Source organism: Suricata suricatta, chromosome 5 (genome assembly GCF_006229205.1).
Source record: "Suricata suricatta isolate VVHF042 chromosome 5, meerkat_22Aug2017_6uvM2_HiC, whole genome shotgun sequence".
In the NCBI taxonomy this organism is placed as follows: domain Eukaryota; kingdom Metazoa; phylum Chordata; class Mammalia; order Carnivora; family Herpestidae; genus Suricata; species Suricata suricatta.
In genome coordinates this window covers 143735453-143756887 of record NC_043704.1, presented here as the reverse complement: position 1 = coordinate 143756887, position 21435 = coordinate 143735453, and the positions used below count along the sequence as shown (strand labels likewise).

General features: G+C 35.5%; 1 protein-coding gene across 1 annotated transcript in view; it reads right to left on the bottom strand.

Moving 5' to 3' along the window:
• STT3B (STT3 oligosaccharyltransferase complex catalytic subunit B) overlaps positions 1 to 15777 on the bottom strand; it is a 59560-nt gene extending 43783 nt beyond the window's left edge. The window contains exons 1-2 of the mRNA XM_029940383.1: positions 15669 to 15777; positions 12038 to 12325 (exon numbers count right to left, since the gene is read on the bottom strand). Coding sequence (XP_029796243.1) covers positions 12038 to 12310 — 273 coding nt within the window. The 5' untranslated portion in view covers positions 12311 to 12325; positions 15669 to 15777. The remainder of the gene's footprint in view (positions 1 to 12037; positions 12326 to 15668) is intronic.
• Between the last annotated feature and the right edge of the window lie 5658 nt (positions 15778 to 21435).

Sequence of the window (21435 nt, the reverse complement as noted above, 5' to 3'; positions counted from 1 at the left end):
CAGAATGAAAAATATTACAGCCACTCTGTTTGGGAGCCGTTTATAAAATTAAAGTTGTACTTATAAACCAGCAACCTTACACCTATGCATTTATTCAAGAGGAACACAAATATATGCCCATGTCCAACACTGTGTACAACTATTTGTAGCCACTTCATTCATTATTACCCAAAACTGGAAAACAAAATAAGCTATGGTACACTCATACAACACATCCATACTACTCAGCAATAAAAACCAGCAAACTACAAAAACAAGCAACAACATGGATGACTCTAAGCAAGACATAAAGGGTCATCCCTTACTGTATTGTTTTTACAACACACATTATGGGAAAAAATTCCTAAAGATATGTAGATAGAAGTCAGACCTGTGGTTGCAAGAAATATGGGTTAAGGAAAGAAAGGATTCCAAAGGCACAGGAGGAAACTTTTTAAAAAAATCCCATAAGAGGCAATGATATATGTATGCACTGTTCCTAGTACTACTTTACCTCGCTCAGCTCTGTTGTCAGTGAACCGTAACAACAGAAGTAAAAATAAGCATGTGCTCATCAATTTCTGTGTTCCTAAAATGTTCTATACATTTACCTGCATTAACTTAAACTATATAATGTAGGATCTATTATTACTTCTATTTTATAGACATCAGGGTGGTTTAAACAACTTTCAGTGAACACAGAGAAAGAAAAATAAAAAACAAAAAAACCCCAGCTCTCAGCGACAAGAGCTAAAATTCGGAAAAGAAGAATCCAGACCATAGTGGTTTGGCTCCAAAGACTATACTCTTAACAACCTGATCTTGATTTTAAAAAAAGTTAAGAATGCCTGAGAGGCTCAGTCAGTTAAGGGTCTGACTCTTGATTTGGGCTCAGGTCACGATCTCGCAGTTTGGTTCCAGGAGCCCTGCACTGGATAGGGCTCTGTGCTAACAGTGCAGAGCCTGCCTGGGATTCTTTCTTCTCTCTCTTTCTACTTCTCCCCTGCTCACACGTGCGTGCGTGCTCTCTTTCTCAAAATAAAAATAAACTTGAAAAAAAAAAGGTTAGAATCTATAGACACGAATCTAAACACATATTAAAAAATGTCTATGAATGGTGCTTTGAAAACAGAGTACTTTATCTTAAAAATTTTTAAGATATAACTTGTAAAAGGAGGTTCAGCAGTTGGTTTAAAAGTAAACACACCAGATGAAGAATTAGTAGACAGCTTATATTTACATTTTAGAGATTACATATAAAATGTTTTCAACTTCATAATGTTATTTGGCTACAAACAACTTTTTAGAGTAGTCAGAGCTGTTAGTATTTTTACTTTCAGTTGGTAATGATCATATTTTACATAAACGTAATTATTGATTGTAACTCTGTAGCCAAAACAATTTTATTTCATTTATAAGGGAAGTGAATTAGATTAAACTGTCAAACACCTTGCCACAAGTCAGAAAATAATTTTACACCAGAACTCCTAACCAATTCATTTCAAATACTGGAACTGCTTCCACTTTAAACCTAATTTATTTTAAATATGTTGCTTGAAAAAACAGAACAACAACAAAAAAACTCACTACATAATCTTTTAGTCCTTAGTGAGGATGCTTTTTATCATTCTGTCACTCTATCATTCTTAAAAGCAATATGGTAACTCGTAATTTCCCCTACCAGGTCACCAACTTCATTTAACTCTATATAATCAACATATAAAATAGCACCAGTTCCACACTGTGTTCTATAAAACTATCTGCTGAATTAATAAAACTATCTGCTTAAAAAAAGAATGTTGTAATGGAGAACTCGATGTAAAATTCATATGGAAATACAAAGGACCCCAAATGGCCAAACAAAAATTATTAGTGTTTAGAAGTTAGCATTATATTTTTAATGTTTGTTTATTCTGAGAGAGAAAAAGCGTGCAGGGGAGGGGCAGAAAGAGAGGGAGAGAAAATATCTGAAGCAGGCTCTGCACTGTCAGCACAGAGACTGACGCTGGGCTCGAACTCATGAACCGTGAGATTGTGACCCAAGCCAAAATCAAGAGTTGGACACTTAACCAATTGAGCTACTTAGGTGCCCCAAATGCTAATATTATTTTAACTTTGATTTATAACTTCAAATTTAGTCTTCTTTAAGAAACCAATACAATTAAAAGAATTATTAGTTTATGTTTTTGAACACACAGTGTATAAAAATCTAATTTTGTGACATCACCAATCAAAAGGGGTAGGAACAGAGTTGTAAGGAAATTTTTATATATTAAAGATGAGCTAGTATAAATTAAAATAAGAAGACTGCAATATTAGATTGCTAAGTGTAACCCCACTGATAATCACAAAGAAAACAGCAAGAGCACATACACAATAGGAAATGAGAAAGACATTTAAACATTTCACCACACAAAAAAACAAAATCAACAAAAGACAAAAGACAATACTAAGGAAATGAGAGGCAGAAAAACTACTAGGCATATGAAAATAAATAACAAAATGACATAAATAAGGTTCTTCTTATCAAGAATTACTTTAAATGTAAATGGACTAAACTCTCTAATCAAAAGACAGACTAGTGGAATAGACAACAACACATGGTACAACTATATTCTGTCTACCAGACACTCACTTCTGTATCTAAAGATACAAATATATTGACATTTACAGGATGGAAAAAGATATTGCATGCAAACAGTAACTAAAAGAGAATGAGTGACTATACTAATGCCAGACATAACAAATTTTAAATCAAAAAGGTAGAAGACAAAAAAGGACAATATATACTAAAACTTGCAATACTCTAAGTATAACAATTACAACATTTAGACACTTAATGACAGACCACCAAAATATATGAAGCAAAAATTGACAGAAATTAAGGGAGGATCAGACAGTTCTATAATAGCTGGAGATTTCAATATACCACTTGATAATTGGTAGAACCAGACATAAAAACACAGAGGACTTCACACAATAGACCAATTAGACCCAGTAAGAATCAGAATACACATTCTTCTCTAGTACACATGGGACATATTCTAGGATAGACTATATGTTAGGCAAGAGATTAATTCTACAGAGATAGATATATATTCTCAGACCACAAGTGGGTAAAATTAGAAACCAGTAACAGAAGTGAAATGAGAAAATTCATAATTTTGTGGAAATTAAACAACATGCCTTTAAACAACTAATGTAAGAAAGAAGAAATCGGGAAGTTTAAATATACTTACAGAGGAATGAAAATGAAAACACACACCAAACTCATAGGATGTTGCAAAGTAGTGCTAAGGGAAAAAATATCTATAAACACATACATTAAAAGATAAAACAGGGGCGCCTGGATGGTTCAGTCAGTTAAGCATCCAACTTTGGCTCAGGTCATGATCTCACGGCTCGTGGGTCCAAGCTCCGTATCAGGCTCTGTGCTGACAGCTCAGAACCTGGAGCCTGCTTCATATTCTGTGTCTGCCTCTCTCTGTCCCTCGCCTACTCATGTTCTGTTTCTGTCTCAATAATAAACATTAAAAAAAAAAGAAAAGAAAAAAAACAGAAAAGATTTCAAAGTAACACTCTAACTGTAAAATTTAAGGAACCAGAAAAAGAACTAAACCCAAAACTTCTAAAAGAAGTTTAATAAAAATTAGAAGTAAGCAAAATAAAGAATAAAAATAATGAAATCAATAAAACCAAAAAGCAGTCATTTGAAAACATCATCAAAATTGACAAATCTTTAGCTAAGTACACTAAGAAAAAAATAGTCAAACTACTACATCAGAAATGAAAATGGAAACATTACTACTAATTCTGTAGAATTAAAAGGATTATAAGAAAGTGCTATGAATAACTGTACTCCAACAAATTGGATAACTGAGATGAAACAGGATGAATTCCTATATATATAAAATCTACTAATACTAAATCACATAGAAACAGAAAATTTGGATAGACTTATAACTAATAAATACATTGGATCAGTAATCAAAAATCTCTCAACAGGGAAAAGCCAAGGACCTGATGGCTTCATTAGTAAATTTAATAAACTTTTAAAGAACTAATATCGATACTTCTCAAAATTTTCTAAAAATTTAAGAGGATGAGACTATTTCTAATTCATTCCATCAAGCCAACATTAGCTTGATACCAAAGCCAGACAGACACACTACAAGAAAACCTACTGGCCAAATTATCACCTATGAACACTGATTCAAAAACCCTCAAAAGAATACTAAAAACCAAATTTAGCTAGTATGAACTCTAAGAGAAATTGAATACCAGCAGTATTCAGCCAAGAGAAAGAAAAAGGGTCATAAAGAAATATACAAGACAGAAAATCCAAGAAAAACAGTGAAATAAACTGGTATTTAAAACTTTAAAGACAACTTTTCAGAAATAGGACCAATCTACATGTTGAAAGGGAGCACCATTACCAGAAAGGTCAAATCTGAGACACAACCTAAAAAATTTATCATTTTAATGACACTAAAAAAAAATATATCTATTACTTCAGGAAAAAAAAGACTTTTCTTTTTTTTTAATTTTTTTTAATGTTTTATTTATTTTTGATACAGAGAGAGACAGAGCATGAGAGGGGGAGGGGCAGAGAGAGAAGGAGACAGAACTGGAAGCAGGCTCTGAGCTAGCTGTCAGCATAGAGCCTGATGCTGGGCTCAAAACCAGGAACATGAGATCTGACCTGTTGGGGCCCGCCAAGTTTTCTGTCTGCCTCAGGCAAAGATTATCACTCCGTTGAGTGAGCCAGTAAACAAGATTTGCATCTGGAGGCTGGAGATTGCCATTTCCTGGTCAAAATAACTTTGGCGACTGTCTTGCTGAGCTAGACCTGAGTGGCCAAGGCACACAAAAGATCAAAATCGTATTCAGTGTTAGTTCTCCATTCCCCAAGATTGCTGAGGCAAAGTTGGGGCGCTTCTTTGATACGCATTCAACTCTGTAGCCTGCCTAGGTCAGCTTGCCTTGTCTCCCCCCCCCCACCAAGACTATATAAAGAACAGTTCTTTGAATAAACGCTCTCTTTCGCCTGATCAGAGAACCGTGAGTTCTGTCTTTACTCTTTGCGTCTCCCTCTCCTGCCCCCTTTTTCTCTCCCTCCCTCAGGAAAACGACCCGCGACGATTCTCCGCCCTGCCGCCCTGCCGGTCGGACCGGTCCCCAGCCAGAGGGTTACCGTCGGGTTACGACAATTGGAGCCTCAACGCGGGGCTCAGTAAAGTAACACTGAGTTCGGGTTACGACACTGACCTGAGCCGAAGTCAGAGGCTTAACTGACTGAGCCACCCAGGCATCCCAAAAGACCACTTTTCTTTTGAAACAATAAAATTAGGTTCTTGACAGTAGGAAGCAAAATAAAATGAAGGTAGTACAATTTGAAGAAATTCAAGCAAAGACTGTATGACCTAGAATTTTATATCCAGCCCAACTCTCAAGCTATAGAAAAACATGTTTAAACATTCAAGGATTTGAGGAATAAATATTGTATTCATCAGACTTTCCTAAGGCATCTACTAGAGGAATATCTTAGTCCAACTGATTATGTATAAAAAATATTTTAAAATATGAATATATGAAGTATCGTGTACTAAATACATATTACATATTTTATAACAGTATATATCAATATACCATATATAATAAAGGTCATATATGAAAAACCCACAGCAAACATACTAAATAGTGAAAGACTGAGCTTTTCTTGTAAGATCAGGAACAAGACAAGGCCCACTTTCACAACTTCTCCCTTCAACATAGTACAGGTTGACCACTGGACAATGCAGGGATTAGGGGCACTGACACCCACACGGTTGCAGAGCCATATATAACTTTTAACTCCCCAAAACTTTATTAATAGCCTACTATTGACTGGAAGCCTTACCCCTAACATAATCAGGTAATCGACACATATTTTGTATGTTACATGTATTTTATAACATATACAAGAAGTAGGCAAAAGAAAATATTTTATTTTTTAAATGTTTATGTATTTCTTTTAGGAGAGAGAATGCAAGTGGGCATAGGGAGAGGGAGAGAGAGAATTCCAAGCAGGTTCCATGCTCAGAGCAGAGCCTGATGTGGGTTTCAATCCCATGTCTGTGAAATCATGACCTGAGCCGAAATCAAGAGTTGGTCGCTTAACCAATTGAGCCAGCCAGATGCCCCATGGGAAATAGTTAAAAAATCATTAGAACAGGAAAATACATTCATCCACTGAAGTGGATCCACACAGTTCAAGCCTGTTGTTGTTCAAGGGTCAACTGTGCTTGAAGTTCTAGCCAGAACAATTAGGCAAGAAAAAGAAAGGGTATCCGAATTAGAAATAAGTAAAATGATTTGTTTGTAAATAATATGATCTATGTAGAAAACCCTAGATTACACACACACACACTGTTAGATCTAATAAATGAATTCAGCTAAGTAATGGGATACAAAATCAATGCACAAACAAACATCAGCTGTATTTCTATATTTTGACAATGAACAATCTGAAAAGGAAATTACTGAAAAAAATCCAATTCCAATAGTATCAAAAAGAATACATACGAATTAACTGAGGTAAAAGACTTATACAACTCTAAAATATCATTGTAAAAAATTAAAGACATAAATAAATGGAAACATCCCATGTTCTTTCATGAACTGTAAGACAATAATAAGATGGCATTACTCAAAGATATCGATGAAGGTTAATGTAATCTGATTCAAAATCCCCAACAATGTTTCTTTGCGAAAGTAAAAATCAAGAGTCAGATGCTTAACCGTCCGAGCCACCTAGGCACCCCTAAATGGTTAAATTTCATGTTATGTGTATTTTACCATAATAAAACGAAACCATATGAAATACCACTTCATGCCAATAGGTGAGATGTAAAACACACACACACAGAAAACAGTAAGTATTGACAAATATTTAGAGACATTAAAACTTTCCTACCTTGTTAGTAGGAATGTAAATGGGGCAGCCACTGTGGGAAACAGTCTCGGGATTTCTCAAAAAGTTAATCAGAGTTACCATGTGAACCAATAATTCTACTCTTAGATATATACTAAAGAGAAATGAAAACATGTATCCCCCAAAAAACCCACACACAAATGTTAAAAGCATTACTCATCATAAACAATATGTGAGAACAAACTCAATGTCCCATCAACTGATGATAGCTAAACAACACAACACAACAAAACAAAAAAAGGCAGTATACCCATATAATGGATTATTCAGCCATTAAAAGAAATGAAATAGATACATGTCAGTAACATGAATGATTATGCTAAGTGAATGGAAGCTAAACATAAAAGCTCATGTGTTTTTAAAAAATGTTTATTTATTTATTCACTTTTGAGAGGGGGGTGAGGGCCAGAGAGGGAGAATCCTAAGCAGGCACTGCACTGTTAATGCAGAGTCAGACACAGAGCTAGAACCCAGGAACTGCAAGATCATGACCAGGGCCTAGGTCAAGAATCCAAAATGCAACCAACTAAACCACTCAGGTGCCCCCCATTCCCGACTTCTAAATGACAATACCTATTTGCTTCAGTTGATTTTATTTAAATGTTTTTACTGACTAGGTAAACTCCTTCAAAGTCCTTCCTCAAAATCACTCACACGACATGAAGCTGGTGCATACGATAGATACATGCTATATTTTTATACTTTCATTATAAATAGGTACAAACATATGGTATAATTTGTACTGTTTAAAACTTAAATAAACATATCAGACTATACATATTCTACCTCAACTTATTTTTCCACTTGGCATTATACTGTCAAGATCTATCAACTTTCATATATACTTTTATAATTAAAAAATTGTATGTCATTTGAAAGGCCTCAAACAGATGTTCCAAGATACTTTTTTCTCAGCTGCACAAAGTAAACTAAAAGAGTTTGTTTTTAAACATTTTTGGGTGAATACAGCAGCATTAGCAGCATCCTACTGCTTGTCATCCTCTCCATCTTTACGGGTGTTTTCTTCTGAAACTCGCTATCAGGTAACCATCTACACTGACCAAAACGTTCTCTGGTATTCCTTGCCAAAGTGAAAATATCTAAGTAATTTTAAAAGATGTAATTATTAAAGAGAAAAATAATGCTTCCATTTACCTAGCTACCTAAAAATATACTTAACATAAAAATATATTCACAAGTAAAAATTTTGGCAATTTTCAACATTAAAAAGTATGAGCATAGCTATAGGTAAAATAACAAACAAACAAATAAATGCAAACTTTAAGTTGAAGCCAGTATTAAGTAATATTCTTTCTCATGTTAGAACATGAAGTTTATATAACTTGGCAACACACTTTGGTTTCTAGTTTCAAAGTACAGAATCATTCCAGTCTAACAGAAAGTAAAAAGCTGAACACACTAAAAAATCAACAACTCTTGGATCTGTAAGTGAGAAGATGACAGAGGACAAACTGGAGTAGCCAACCAGCCCTAGCTACTTAAGGAAGGGGCGGGGGGGACGGAGGAACAACACACTTGTAAAGTTTACAGTCCGCTTACTAAAAGACTCAGCTAATTCTAGAACTACAGAATGCTTACTCTCTCCACCTACCTTACCTTCACTTTACTAAAGGCTTATTTACCAGAATTTCTTTTACCTAGTATATCATGTCTGGCTATGAGAAAAATACTGCAAAGTATACCAAAAGGCAAAAAAAACACAAGTTGAAGAGAGAAGGCAAGCATCAGAACCACACATGACAACATATTGGTATTATGAGATCAGAAATTTATAACAATTATGGTTAATAGGCTAGGGGCTTTAATGGATAAAGTAGACAGCATGCAGGAATAGATGGGTGACATAAGCAGAGAGCTACCAATCTTAGGAAAGAACCAAAAAGCAATGTTAGAGATAAAAAATACTGTAACAAAAATGAAGAATGCCCTTGGTGGCCCACCTTATTAGTGGACTGAACACAGCTGAGGAAACAGTCTCTGAACTAGAGGATATCAATGGAAATCTCCAAAACTGAAAAGAAAAGAGAACAAAGACTAGAACAAAACAGAACAGAAAATCCAAGGACTATGGAACAACAAAAGGTCTATGTGTGGAAATACCAGAAAAAAAAGAGAAAGGAAAGAAATGCAAGGAGAAATGGATGCATCCACTATCATAACTGGGGACTTTAAACCCATCCTGAGAGGTTGCAAGTTAAGGATGCAACTGAACTCAAAATCATCAATAAACTGAATATCAATGATCTACAGACAACTCATCCACAAAAGAAAATATACAGTCTTCTCAAGACCATGGAACATTCACCAAAATAAATCACATTCTGGGTTATAAAATACACCTTAACAATTTTAAAGAACAGAAATCATATGTGTATTCTCAGCCCGTAAAGGAACTAAACTAAAAATCAGTAACAGGTAACTTAAAAACTGGGATTACAAAACATACTTCTACATAATACATGGGTCAAAGAATAAATCCCAAGAAAAAATTTAAAATATTAAGTAAAAATGAAAATACAACTTATTGGGGCACCCAAGTGGCTCAGTCTGTTAAGTATCCGACTTCAGCTCAGGTCATGATCTCCCAGTTCATGGGCTCAAGCCCCATGTCAAGCTCTGTGCTGACAGCTCAGAGCTGGAGCCTCCTTCAGATTCTGTGTTTCCTCCTCCCTCAGCCTCCTCCCCCGCTCGTTCTTTCTCTCTCTCTCCCTCTCTCTTTCAAAAATAAATAAACATTAAAAATATTTTAAAAACCCACAACTTATTAAAATTTGTGGGATACAGAAGTAGCAGTTCTTATTGGGAAATTTATATCACTGAATACATACATTAGAAAAGAAAGATCTAAATCAGTAACCTAAATTCTTTCCTCAGGAAACTGGAAAAAAAAAGGACAATTTAAATTCAAAGGTAGTAGAAGAAAAAAGAATTATCACAAAAACCAGTAAAATTGAAAAGAATAAATCAATAGAGAAAAATCAATGACACTAAAAACTGGTTCTTTAAAAGATAGAAAAACCAGTTAAGTCTCCAGGGGCCTGGGTGGCTCAGCTGATTAAGCATCTGACTCCAGCTCAGGTCATGATCTCGTGGTTTGTGAGTCTGAGCCCTGCATTGGGCTCTCTACTGTCAGCATGGAGCCTGCTTCCAATCCTCTGTTCCCCTATCGCTTTGGCCCTGCCCCACTTGTGTGTGTGCGCACTCTCTCTCTCTCAAAAATAAACAAAATATAAAGAACCCCCCCCCCAAAAAAAAACAGTAAGTCTCTAGCCAGACTAAGAAAAAACAGAACACATGGATTACTACTTTTAGAAATGAAAGAAGTGATGTCACTACAGATCCCACAGGCATTTATTAAAAAAATAACAAAGGAATACTATGAATATTATGCCCACAAATTTGAAATGGGCCAATTCCATGAAAGACAAAACCTGTCAAAACTCACACAAGAGGAAGACAATCTAAAGAAATCTGTATCCTTTAAAGAACTTGACCCCATAACTAATAACCTTCCAAAACAGAAAGCACCAGGCCAACGTGGGTTTACTGGTGAATTCTACCAAACATTTAAGGAAGAAATTATACCAATTCTGTACAATCTTTCATAAAATGTTAAGGGGAATACCTCCTGATTCCATGAGAACAGTATGATCCTAATATCAAAACCAGGCAAAGACATTAAAAGAAAACTACAAACCCATGTGTATTATGAACATAGATGTAAAAATCCTCAACAAAGTATTAGCAAATCATATCCAGCAATGTATTGCAAGAATTATATTCTATGATCAAATGAGATTTATCCTTGGTATGAAATGTTGGTTCAACATTTGAAAATTAATTAATGTAGGGGTGCCTGAGTGGCTCAATCAGTTATGTATCTGACTTTGGCTCAGGTCATAATCTCATGGGTTCATGAGTTTGAGCCCCACATCAGACTCTCTGCTGTTAGCTCATGCTTCAGATCCTCTGTCTCCATCTCTCTCTCCCTCTCCACTCCACTCGTTCTTTCTCTCTCTTAAAATAAATGAACTTTCAAAAAATGTTTACCACATCAAAATACTCAAGGGAGAAAAAAATCATGTAATTTGTATCAATAGATACAGAAAAAACATTTGAAAAAAATCCATCCATTCATGATAATATCTCTTAGCAAATTAAAAGTAGAGTCGAACATCCTCAAAATGATAAATATCTACCAAAAATCTATAACTAACATCACACTTAATGTTGAGAAGTTCAAAGCTTTCCAACTAACATCAGCAAGAAGTTAAGGATATCTCCTCTCACCACTCCTTTTGAACATCGTACTTGAAGTACTAGCTAATGCAGTAAGACAAGAAAGGTTAATAAAGGGTATATAGTTTGGGAAGAAATAACTTGGTAACAGCAAAGTAATGCTAGTTTTACAATAGAATTCAAAATCCCAAGTCACTAAATCATATTTCAACTTTCTTAAGTATTTTTGAGCCCTCTCTCCACCCAGAAAGAAATAAAAATCAATAGATGCTTTCTGATATCCTCTTTGTTGGAGCTATGGCATATAAAAGACACTATCATCTGTTAAAACAGGCATAACAAGATTGTTGTAAGAAATCTTATATACACATAGGGGAGGAGGGGAGGAGAAAGGGAGAGCATGCCCATGAGCAGTACCTGACATTTTATTTTGTTTTGTTTTGTATTTTATTTTATTTAAAAAATGTTTTTTAACATTTATTTTTGAGAGACAGATCATGAGCAGGGTAGGGGTACAGAGAGTGGGAGACACAAAATGCGAAGCAGGCTCCAGGCTCTGAGCTGCCAGCATAGAGCCCGATGCAGGGCTCGAACCCATAAACTGTGAAATCCTGACCTGAGCCAAAGTCAGAGACTCAACCAACTGAGCCACCCAGGCACCCCATACCTGACATTTTAAAATATTATGCATTATTAAGTTGATTATAAATAGTAATAGATCCCTATATGGAACTATAATTGATAAAGGACAAATGTGTACAACCTACAGCATTTCCAGAGAGTTCATGAGTATTAAATGGTAGCAAAACATTAAGTGTTACTTACCCATAAGTAGTATGTGAACTGAAGTGCAAATATAGCAATGCCTTCATTATCAAAGGACCCAGCTACTGACCGAGAAATGTAACCCGGCACAATAGCAATAAAACAAGCAGCTAAAAGTCCCGCTCCTTGGTTCCAAAGTTCTCTGGTAAGCAGGAAAGTAGATATAGATGTAAGGCCGCTAAAAGTTGGTGCAAGGAACACACATACGTCTCTAATATGAACTGTTATGTTCAATGTATTTAAAATCCAATGGATAAGGCCAGCTGTTATCATCAACCCTGGGTAAACCTAGGAAGACAAAAATGGAAAATGTAATTACATATAAAATAAGGGAACTGAAAAGTCTAACGTAAGTTCTTTTCTTTATTATTGCATATTGTTTATAGTAAGTTTGAGAACAAGATCTCACACAGTTTGCCTTCTTCACTGAACTTTATACTACAAAACAAAACAAAACGTTCTTTTGTATTGGATACAATGGAAAAGCTCATATTTGGAGCAATACATATTTAAAAAAAAGATCAGATAGACTGAACAATTATAACTGAAAATGTTTAGAAACAGAAAACTGTTGGCAACTTCCTTATAGATTCTACTATTTTTTTCCACTATAAAACAGGGTCCTAGTCTAACTTAATCTTAAATATAGGGTTGTAGCGTGCTCCAACTTTGCCCACACTATTGCATATGTAGGAGAGTGAGAAAAAAAGAAAAGTTATATGCCATATTATTTAAGTGTCTTCCTTCCTTTCAAGCCCAAGCTTTGGAATATAAACAACCCTAACTATGGAAACAAAACAAAACAATACAACTAGTCAGTTGGTGAATTCAAAATAATATTTTGAGATCCTGGAAGGTTGAACACTTTTACACCACTTAAAGTGTTTAAGAATGGAAGAGAATAATAATAAACTACAAGAGGCCAGTAAAACCTCCCCCTAAAAGAGGAACATGGTAACATTAGGAGAATTCAGAGGAAAAAAAGTAGGATACTATTTTTGAGCTATTCATAGGTGATTAAATGTGTATTTACATTTATATCCTTATTTAACTCCTAAAAAATTCTTTCTTGTCTCTTATCACAGAAACTACCAAAAAAAAAAAAGTTCCATTTCTTTTCCTAGCTATATCATTTAAAATTGCAAACTCTCTATGGTCTTTAACTCCTTCCCCTGCTTTTTCTCCTTAGCACTTACCACCATTTAACATACTGTAACATTTTGTTACTTTAGGATGGATTAAACTCAACACCCCTATAAGAATATAAACTCTGGAAGAGCAGGAAAAATTTCCCCCACACCCAGAACAATGATTGGCACAAAATAAGTGCACAATACCTATTCAGAGCATGGAAGGAGAATGTGATTAAAGAAGGGGGTAAAGTGTGGCAATCATTACAATTCTTAAAAACCAAAATGGTTTTCTTTTTCACACAACAAATACCAAGTCCCAACGCATGATTCTGACAGCCGTATTTTTAAAAAAGTGAAAATGAATCTGAAAATACTTCTAAAGGTAGTCAATACATCCATGGTAACATGGCAGACTAAGCTGATATACAAAATCTAGCCAAACCATATACAAGTATAGGATCAAAGGACATTAAAAACCAACCAAATAAAAACACCCACCAAACAACAAAAACATATTTAAGGTCAAAAGAAAGGGAACCCTCCAGATGCCAAAAATACAGAGGGAATTTAAAGTAGGTACTGATGCCAAGGGAGCCCCAAAAAGAAAAGCAAACCAGTCCAGGCTGGACACACACTTTGGAGACTGGAGGTGAGCAGGGTTGTTGCTCCATACAGGGATCAGAGAAAATGCCTAATTCGCAACACAAATCCAGGGCCTGCTTATGAAACCGGTCTAGACAAATCATATCATCCCAACAAAAGGAAGCAGTAAGGAACATTTTGCCTTACTTCCAAAGCTTTATAGAAACAAGATGAGAAATAAACTCATTTAATACATGTGTAAATATGAATTCCACATTTACAACAACTTCAGATGTAAAAAACTTCAAGCTAAGAAATAACCTCTAAAAACTGTCCTAACACCAGTGAAACCCCTAATGGCTGCACTGAAAGCAAATGGGAAAAAAGTATTATAAAAATGGTCCCAAATACTAAGACATTCGGAGGAGAAAACCAGCCTCCAGAAGATGAATTCAAAATAAAGTTATCAACATGCCAGGAAACAAACTATACTCCTCAAACATTAACAGGAGATACGCTCCTAATTTGCCCTGGAGACCGTCATGACTGCCCTGTTTGTTTCTGCATCTATGTTTACCTCAAGGATAAGAAGATGCTCCAGAATAGAAAAACACCTCACTATCATGGAGAACATATACTTCCAAACACAGAGGGAACATTTATAAAATATGGCTATATGCTAGGCCACAAATCAAGTCTCAAAATCTCAAGAGGACTGAAATTTCAGTTTGTTCTCTAACCATATAGAAGTATAAAGTTAAAAAAAAAAAGAAGATAACTAGGAAATCCTCTTATGTTTACAAGTTAAATTCTAAGTAATCTATGTATCAGCAGGAATTATGGAAATTAAATTTCAACTTGAATAAAAATAAAAATCCTATGTATCAAAACTTATACATTATAAATGTAGCTAAAACAGTGATTATTGGGAAATTTATAGATTTAAAATAAATACATTAGGAGCGGCTATGTGGCTCAGTCCGTGGAACACTGGACTCTTGGCTTCAGCACAGGTCATGATCCCAGGGTTGTGGGACTGAACCCTATAAAGGGCTCTGTACTTGGTGTGGAGCCTGCTTTAAGATTCTCTCTCTTTCCCTCTTTGCCTCTCCCCCATTTGTGTGCTCTCCTTCTCTAAAATAAAAACTAAACTAAACTAAAAACAAAGAAAGGTTATTGAGCAAACTATAAAGAGGTCAAAAAAACATCAAAAAAATCTCAAGAAAATGGGAGGAAGGAATTAAATGGAAATTAACATAATAAAAAACAAACATATAATACAGATAATCAACAAAGTCAAAATATCTGTGGGTTAAGAAATCCAATAAAAGTTATAAACTTCTGACAAAAAATTAGACTAAATATATTTTTCCCCAAAGGTATCTACCTCTCATTTTTTCTTCAACATTCTCCTTACATTCCAGATCCCACATATATTTTCACTTATGTCATATTCTGAATGTAATAGTTTCCCATGAGCTATGATCAATACTCAATTACCTGAAGTTAATTTAGGGGAGCTTTAGGACCTAAAAATTAAAATTATCTGATTCTTTTAAATTTAAATTTCTATTTCCTTCCAAAAAATATTTTTTCAGCAAAGTTCCTATAGAATAAAATAAAACCACAAATAGCCTGAACTTAAGATGTACTATGACAAGAAATCTCCCTTCCTAGTCTCCACTTGTTAGAAATAGTATCTAGTATGAGATAACACAAACATGTGCAGGGAAAGGGTAGGGAAGGGAGTGTCAAGAAGAGATTTAGTAAATTAAATACTAGATTATCAGCCACAGAAAACTCTATCCATTAACTATACAAAGGTTTCAAGGCTCTCCATCACCTTAGTAACGAATGATTCACTCAAATATCTGTAAAACTTTGTGATTAACGTAAGTAACTGCAGAGATACTTACAGTACCGCCTACTATTCTTCCTAGTGGATACCATGCTCTCTCATCAAACCAATTTAAAAATTCATAGAACCCATGAGATGCAAGATGATGTGTTGATCTATAATTAAACCTAGGGGAAAAAAACAGGAAAAAAGGAAAGGTTATAAAAGTCTGCTTACTAGAAATGGTTTTATCTTTCTAATATTATAAAAACAATTATCATTATATTAAACTCTATGGCTACATATTATTTCTTTTATAGAAACTGAATAACATTATTCTCCAAGGAATAGGCTTATACTACTAATATAACTAAAAACAAAGACCCATTTTCCCTCCCCCCCAAACCATGCCTACAAAACTAGCAATGTTCAAATTAGCATTTGGCCTTGCTTAGGATGCAGGCAGTACACAGCTACGGATTTAAACAAAACAAAGTGAGGGTGTACGGAATTCACCACATGGTCCAAGTCAGTGACTCTCAGAAGACTAAGAACTACTGACATAAGACAGCATCATAATGAAAGCAGCACACTGGACATGATCGCCTTCAATCCTACAACCCTAAAAATTACAGGAATAAACAATATGAGAGCATTAAAATCATAAGAGAATAAACTATAAGAGCACTGTAAAACAAGAATGACCTTAAGGAATGAGAAATTTAATCAATGAAAGACAAAAGACAAATGAGAAAAAATGCACTGTAGCATTTTAAGACAAATTTCATCAAATACAAAAATAAACACACCCAAATATCAAATATTTGAGAAAAGTAAGAAACATGAAAGCTAAGCATCAAAAACAAATGGAAGAATACCACAAGAAGCAGAAATAAGATTACTTACAGAGACTACCTAAGACAGGCTAATAAGATGTTAACAGCTGTAAATATATACACACTCAACATCAGAGCACCTAAATCTATTAAGTAAATAGTAACAGATCCAAACGTAGAAAGAGAACAAAGCGTATTAGAGGACTTCACTACCCTACTTTAATACTGGGCAGAACATAGAGAGAGAGAATCAGTAAGCTGATACTGGATTTGTATTATACTTCATACCAAATGGACCTAACAGATTAATACAGAGCATTCCATCTAACAGTGGCAGAACACACATTACCCTCAGGCACACACAGAATATTCTCCATGATATAAATATTAGGTCACAAAACAACTCTTAACATATTTAAGAAGACTGAAATTATATTAAGTATCTTTTCCAACCATAATCATTTGACCCTAGAAATCAATAAGAAAACTGGAAAATTCATAAACATGTGAAAGTTAAAAACATAGTTGTGAAAAATCAATAAGTCAAAGGAGAAATAAAAAGGACAATAAAAAATATCTTGAGACAAACACAAATGAAAACATACTAAACTTTACAGAATTCAGCAAAAGCAGATTTAAAAGAGAAGTTTATAGCAACAAACATCTACATTAAATAAAAAAACAGATCTCAAACAACCTAACTTTACACCTCATGGAACTAGAAAAATAATAAACTGCGCCCAAAGTTAGCAAAAGAAAGGAAATAACAAAGAGCAGAGATAAATGAAATAGAGACTAGAAAAACAAAAGATCAACTAAGAACTGGGGTTTTTGAAAAGATAAACAAAAATGATAAAACTTTAGCTAGACTAAGGAAAGAGATAAGACTCAGATATTTAAAATCAGAAATGAAAGGAGAAATATTATGACTTATACCACAAAAATACAATGGATTTTAAGAGACTACTATGAACAAATATACACCAACAAACTGGACAACCTAGAAGAAATGAACTAATTACAAAAACATATAACCTACATAAACACTGAACCCGGAGGAAATAGAAAGTCAAAACAGAACAATAAGGATATTGAATCAGTAATCAAAAACATCCCAAGAAAGAAAAGAGGGCCTCAAAGGCAAATTTCATCAAACACTTGAAGAATAATTAATGCCAGTCCTTCTCAAATGCTTCCAAAAAATTGAAGAAGTGAGAATATGTCTAAACTCAACTTATGAGACCAGAATTAACCTGGTATTGAAGCTAGATGAGGGTACTACAAGGAAAAAAACAACTACTACTATAGGCCAATGTCCCTGATGAATATATATGCAAAAATCAAGAAAATACTAGCAAACCAAATTCAACAACACATTCTTTCATACCCCATGATCATAAGGCACGATCAACAAGTTAACCCTGGAAGTCAAGGATGGATCAACATATGGAAATCAATAAATGTGATACACCAGATTAATAAAAATAAAGACTAAAAACCATGATGTCAATAGATGCAGAAAAGGCATTTGACAAATTCAACATCGTTTCGTGACAAAAACTTTCAACAAATAGGGTAAAGAAGGCAGGTAATAATAAAGGTCATATATGACAAGCCACAGCTAACATCAAACTTGATGGTAAAAGGTTGAAAGATTTTCCTCTAAGATCAAGAACCAAGACTAAGGTGCCCACCCTCACCACTTCTAGTCAACACAAAACTAAAGTCCTATCTGGAGCAATTAGGCAAGAAAAAGAAAAGGAATCCAAGTTGGGAAAAGAAGAAGTAAAACTGTTTCCAGGGGACACAATCTTTTCTAGAAAAACCTAAAGACTCCACTAAATAACTGTAGAACTAATAAAAAGGATTCTGTAAAGGTGCAGGTTACAAATCATCATTCAAAACTTGGTTGCATTTCCATACACTGTGAAATATCTGAAAAAGAAATTAAGAAAACAATCCCATTTACAATAGTCCAAACAAACAAATCCGATTTTTAAAATGTTTTAACTTTTGTGAAAAGAGAGTGTGAGTGTGGGGAAGGGGCAGAGAGAGAGGGAAGCAGAGGATCTGAAGAAGACTCTAGGTTATCAGCACAGAGCCCCACATGGAGCTTTACCTCAGGAACCCTGAAATCATGACCTGAGCCGAAGTCGACACCTAACTAAGCCAACCAGGTACCACCAAATCTGATTTAAAAATTTTTTTCTTAATGTTCATTTTTGAGAGAGAAAGACAGAGCATGAGCAGGAAAGGGGCAGAGAGGGAGACAGAATCTGAAGCAGGCTCCAGGCTCTAAGCCGTCAGCACAGAGCCCAGTGCAGTACTTGAACTCACAACCCTGAGATCATGACCCACACAGAAGTCAGAAGCTTAACTGACTGAGCCACCCAGGTGCCCCACCAAATCGAATATTTAAATGGAACTGAACAGACAGGTTCCATAAGATAACATATAGTCAACAGGTATATGAAAAGACGCTCAACATCACTAGCCCTCAGGGAAATGCAAGTCAAAAATACAATGAGATATACCTCATACATATTAGGATGGCTATCATCAAAAAAATACAACATTCTCAAGAGTGTTGAAAAGACAAAATCTCAAACAGAGATGGTGGGAATATAAATTGTTATAGCCATTATGGAAAACGGTATGGAGGCTTTAAAGTAGACAGAGGAGTGTGGCAAGATGGCGGAGAAGTAGGGAACGCTGTTACCTCCGCACACCTGCAAACATCAAACTGAGAGGATTTAAAAGCCACAACTTTCTGATCTCCAGGAGCGGGGATGCGCGCACTGACCCCTTATTGGTATCAGCCCCATGGACGCCGGAATAAGTGAGTGAAAACTGGGTACAGAGACTGTGAGGGAGGGAGCGACGGTCTCAAAGCGGGGCTGGGAAAGAGAGTGCCCAGAGACAGCCCTGGCCGCAGAGAGAGCGGGTCTAGAGGCTGCACAATACCGTGCAGGGCGGCGAGCGCACAGGGCGGCTGTGCAGGTTGGCACAGAATTTTGAGAGCTACATGAGAGCCAGCGCTGCACGCGAGACAGCCACATAGAACCACTCCCATCTTCCTATTTTTTAATTTTCTATTTTTTTTTCAATTTTTTCTATCCTAATTATTTTTAACTTTTAAGCTTCCATAATTTTTCCCCTTGTTTTCTCTCTTCTATTTTCATATTTCATCCTTCTCTCCCTTTTCCCCCTGAAGTCTGGGAAAGGCCAACATTTAACACTGCTGTAATTAGATCAACCCTTACCATTCAGATATTTTTCACTTATCTCATTCTTATCTTTATCCTCCACAGGTTTTTGGCTCTCAGACTATCCTTGCTGTCTCTGTGCCCCCGCCTCCCCCCCCCGCCCCCGTTTTTGTTTTTTCTTTCTCCTTTTCTGTCCTTTTTGTTCTTGCTCCCTTTTTTTCCTTTCCCATTTGGTCTGCTTGTTTACAGGATCTGTCAGTGTGTTTGAGTGCTTGTGTTCCCTGTGTGTGTGTCTGTGTTCCTTTCCAGGGCTACCTCAAAAAACAGGCCAAAGCACACATAGTGGAAAGTCTCAATTATCACCGAGTAAGGAAATATATTAACTACAAGCACAACAAGAGAAACTGAGAGACACCAGTAAAAGAACATCTCCTTAAACGACAGGCCCTGGACAGTCAAAGAGCCTATTTAATAGAGCCATACTACCAGGCGTACAGTGCAGAAAGAGCTGAAACCTGATTAAGAGACAGAAAGCTAGCCAAAATGACAAAACGAAAGAACTCTCCTCTAAAGAAATTCCAGGAAGAAATCACAGCAACATAACTGCTCAAAACAGACAACAAGCAACATAACTAAACAAGTTAGAACGAGTACCATAAAATTAATCACTGGGCTTGAAAAAAGCATAGAAGTTGTCAGAGAAGATATTGATATAAAGACTAGGAACCTTCAAAATAGCTGTGATGAATTTAAAAAGGCTACAAATGAGGTGAATAATAAGATGGAGGCTGCCAATGCACGGATTGAAGAAGCAGAGGTGAATAGGTTTATAAACTAGAAGACAACAGTTATAGCAAAAGAAGAAGCGAAGAAAAAGAGAAAAATTGATACAGAAGCACGAAAAGAGAATCAGAGACCTGAGTGATACAATCAAACGGAACAATATCCATATCATAGGAGTTTCTGAAGAGGAAAAAAGAGAAAAAGGTCCCAAAGGGATGTTGGACCAAATTATACACAAAAATTGCCTCAATCTAGGGAAAGAGAAAGACATTGAAATTCAAGAGGCATACCGAACTCCCCTAAGACATAACATAAACCAACCTTCAGCACCACACAGCATAGTGAAACTGACAAAATATAAAGACAAAGAATTCTGAAAGCAGCTAGAGATAAAAGGGCCTTAACAAACAAAGGGAAACCTATCAGAGTGGTTACAGACATATCTAATGAAACTTTGCAGGCCAGAAAGGAATGGCAGGAAATCTTCAATGTGATGAACAGGAAGAATATGCAGCCAAGAATTCTTTATCCAGTGAGCCTGTCATTCAAAATAGGAGAAAGTTTTCCCAAATAAACAAAAGTTGAGAGAATTCATCACCACCATACCAGCCCTACAAGAAATCCTAAGAGGGACTCTATGAGGGAAATGTAGCAAGGAGTATAAGGTTCCAGAGACATCACAAACATCCACTCTACGGGGAACACAATGAATCTAAACCCAAATTTTTTAATAATAATACTGAATGTAAATGGACTGAATGTTCCAGTCAAATGACACAGGGTAGCAGAATGGATAAAAAACCAAAACCCATCTATTTGCTGTCTACAAGAGACTAACCTTAGACCTGAAGACACCTTCAGATTGAAAGTAAGGGGATAGAGAAATATCTACCATGTGACTGAACGCCAAAAGAAAGCTGGAGTAGCCATACTTATATCGGACAAACTGGACTTTAAAGTAAAGACAGTAACAAAAGATGAAGAAGGACATTATTTAATAATCACAGGGTCTCTACATCAG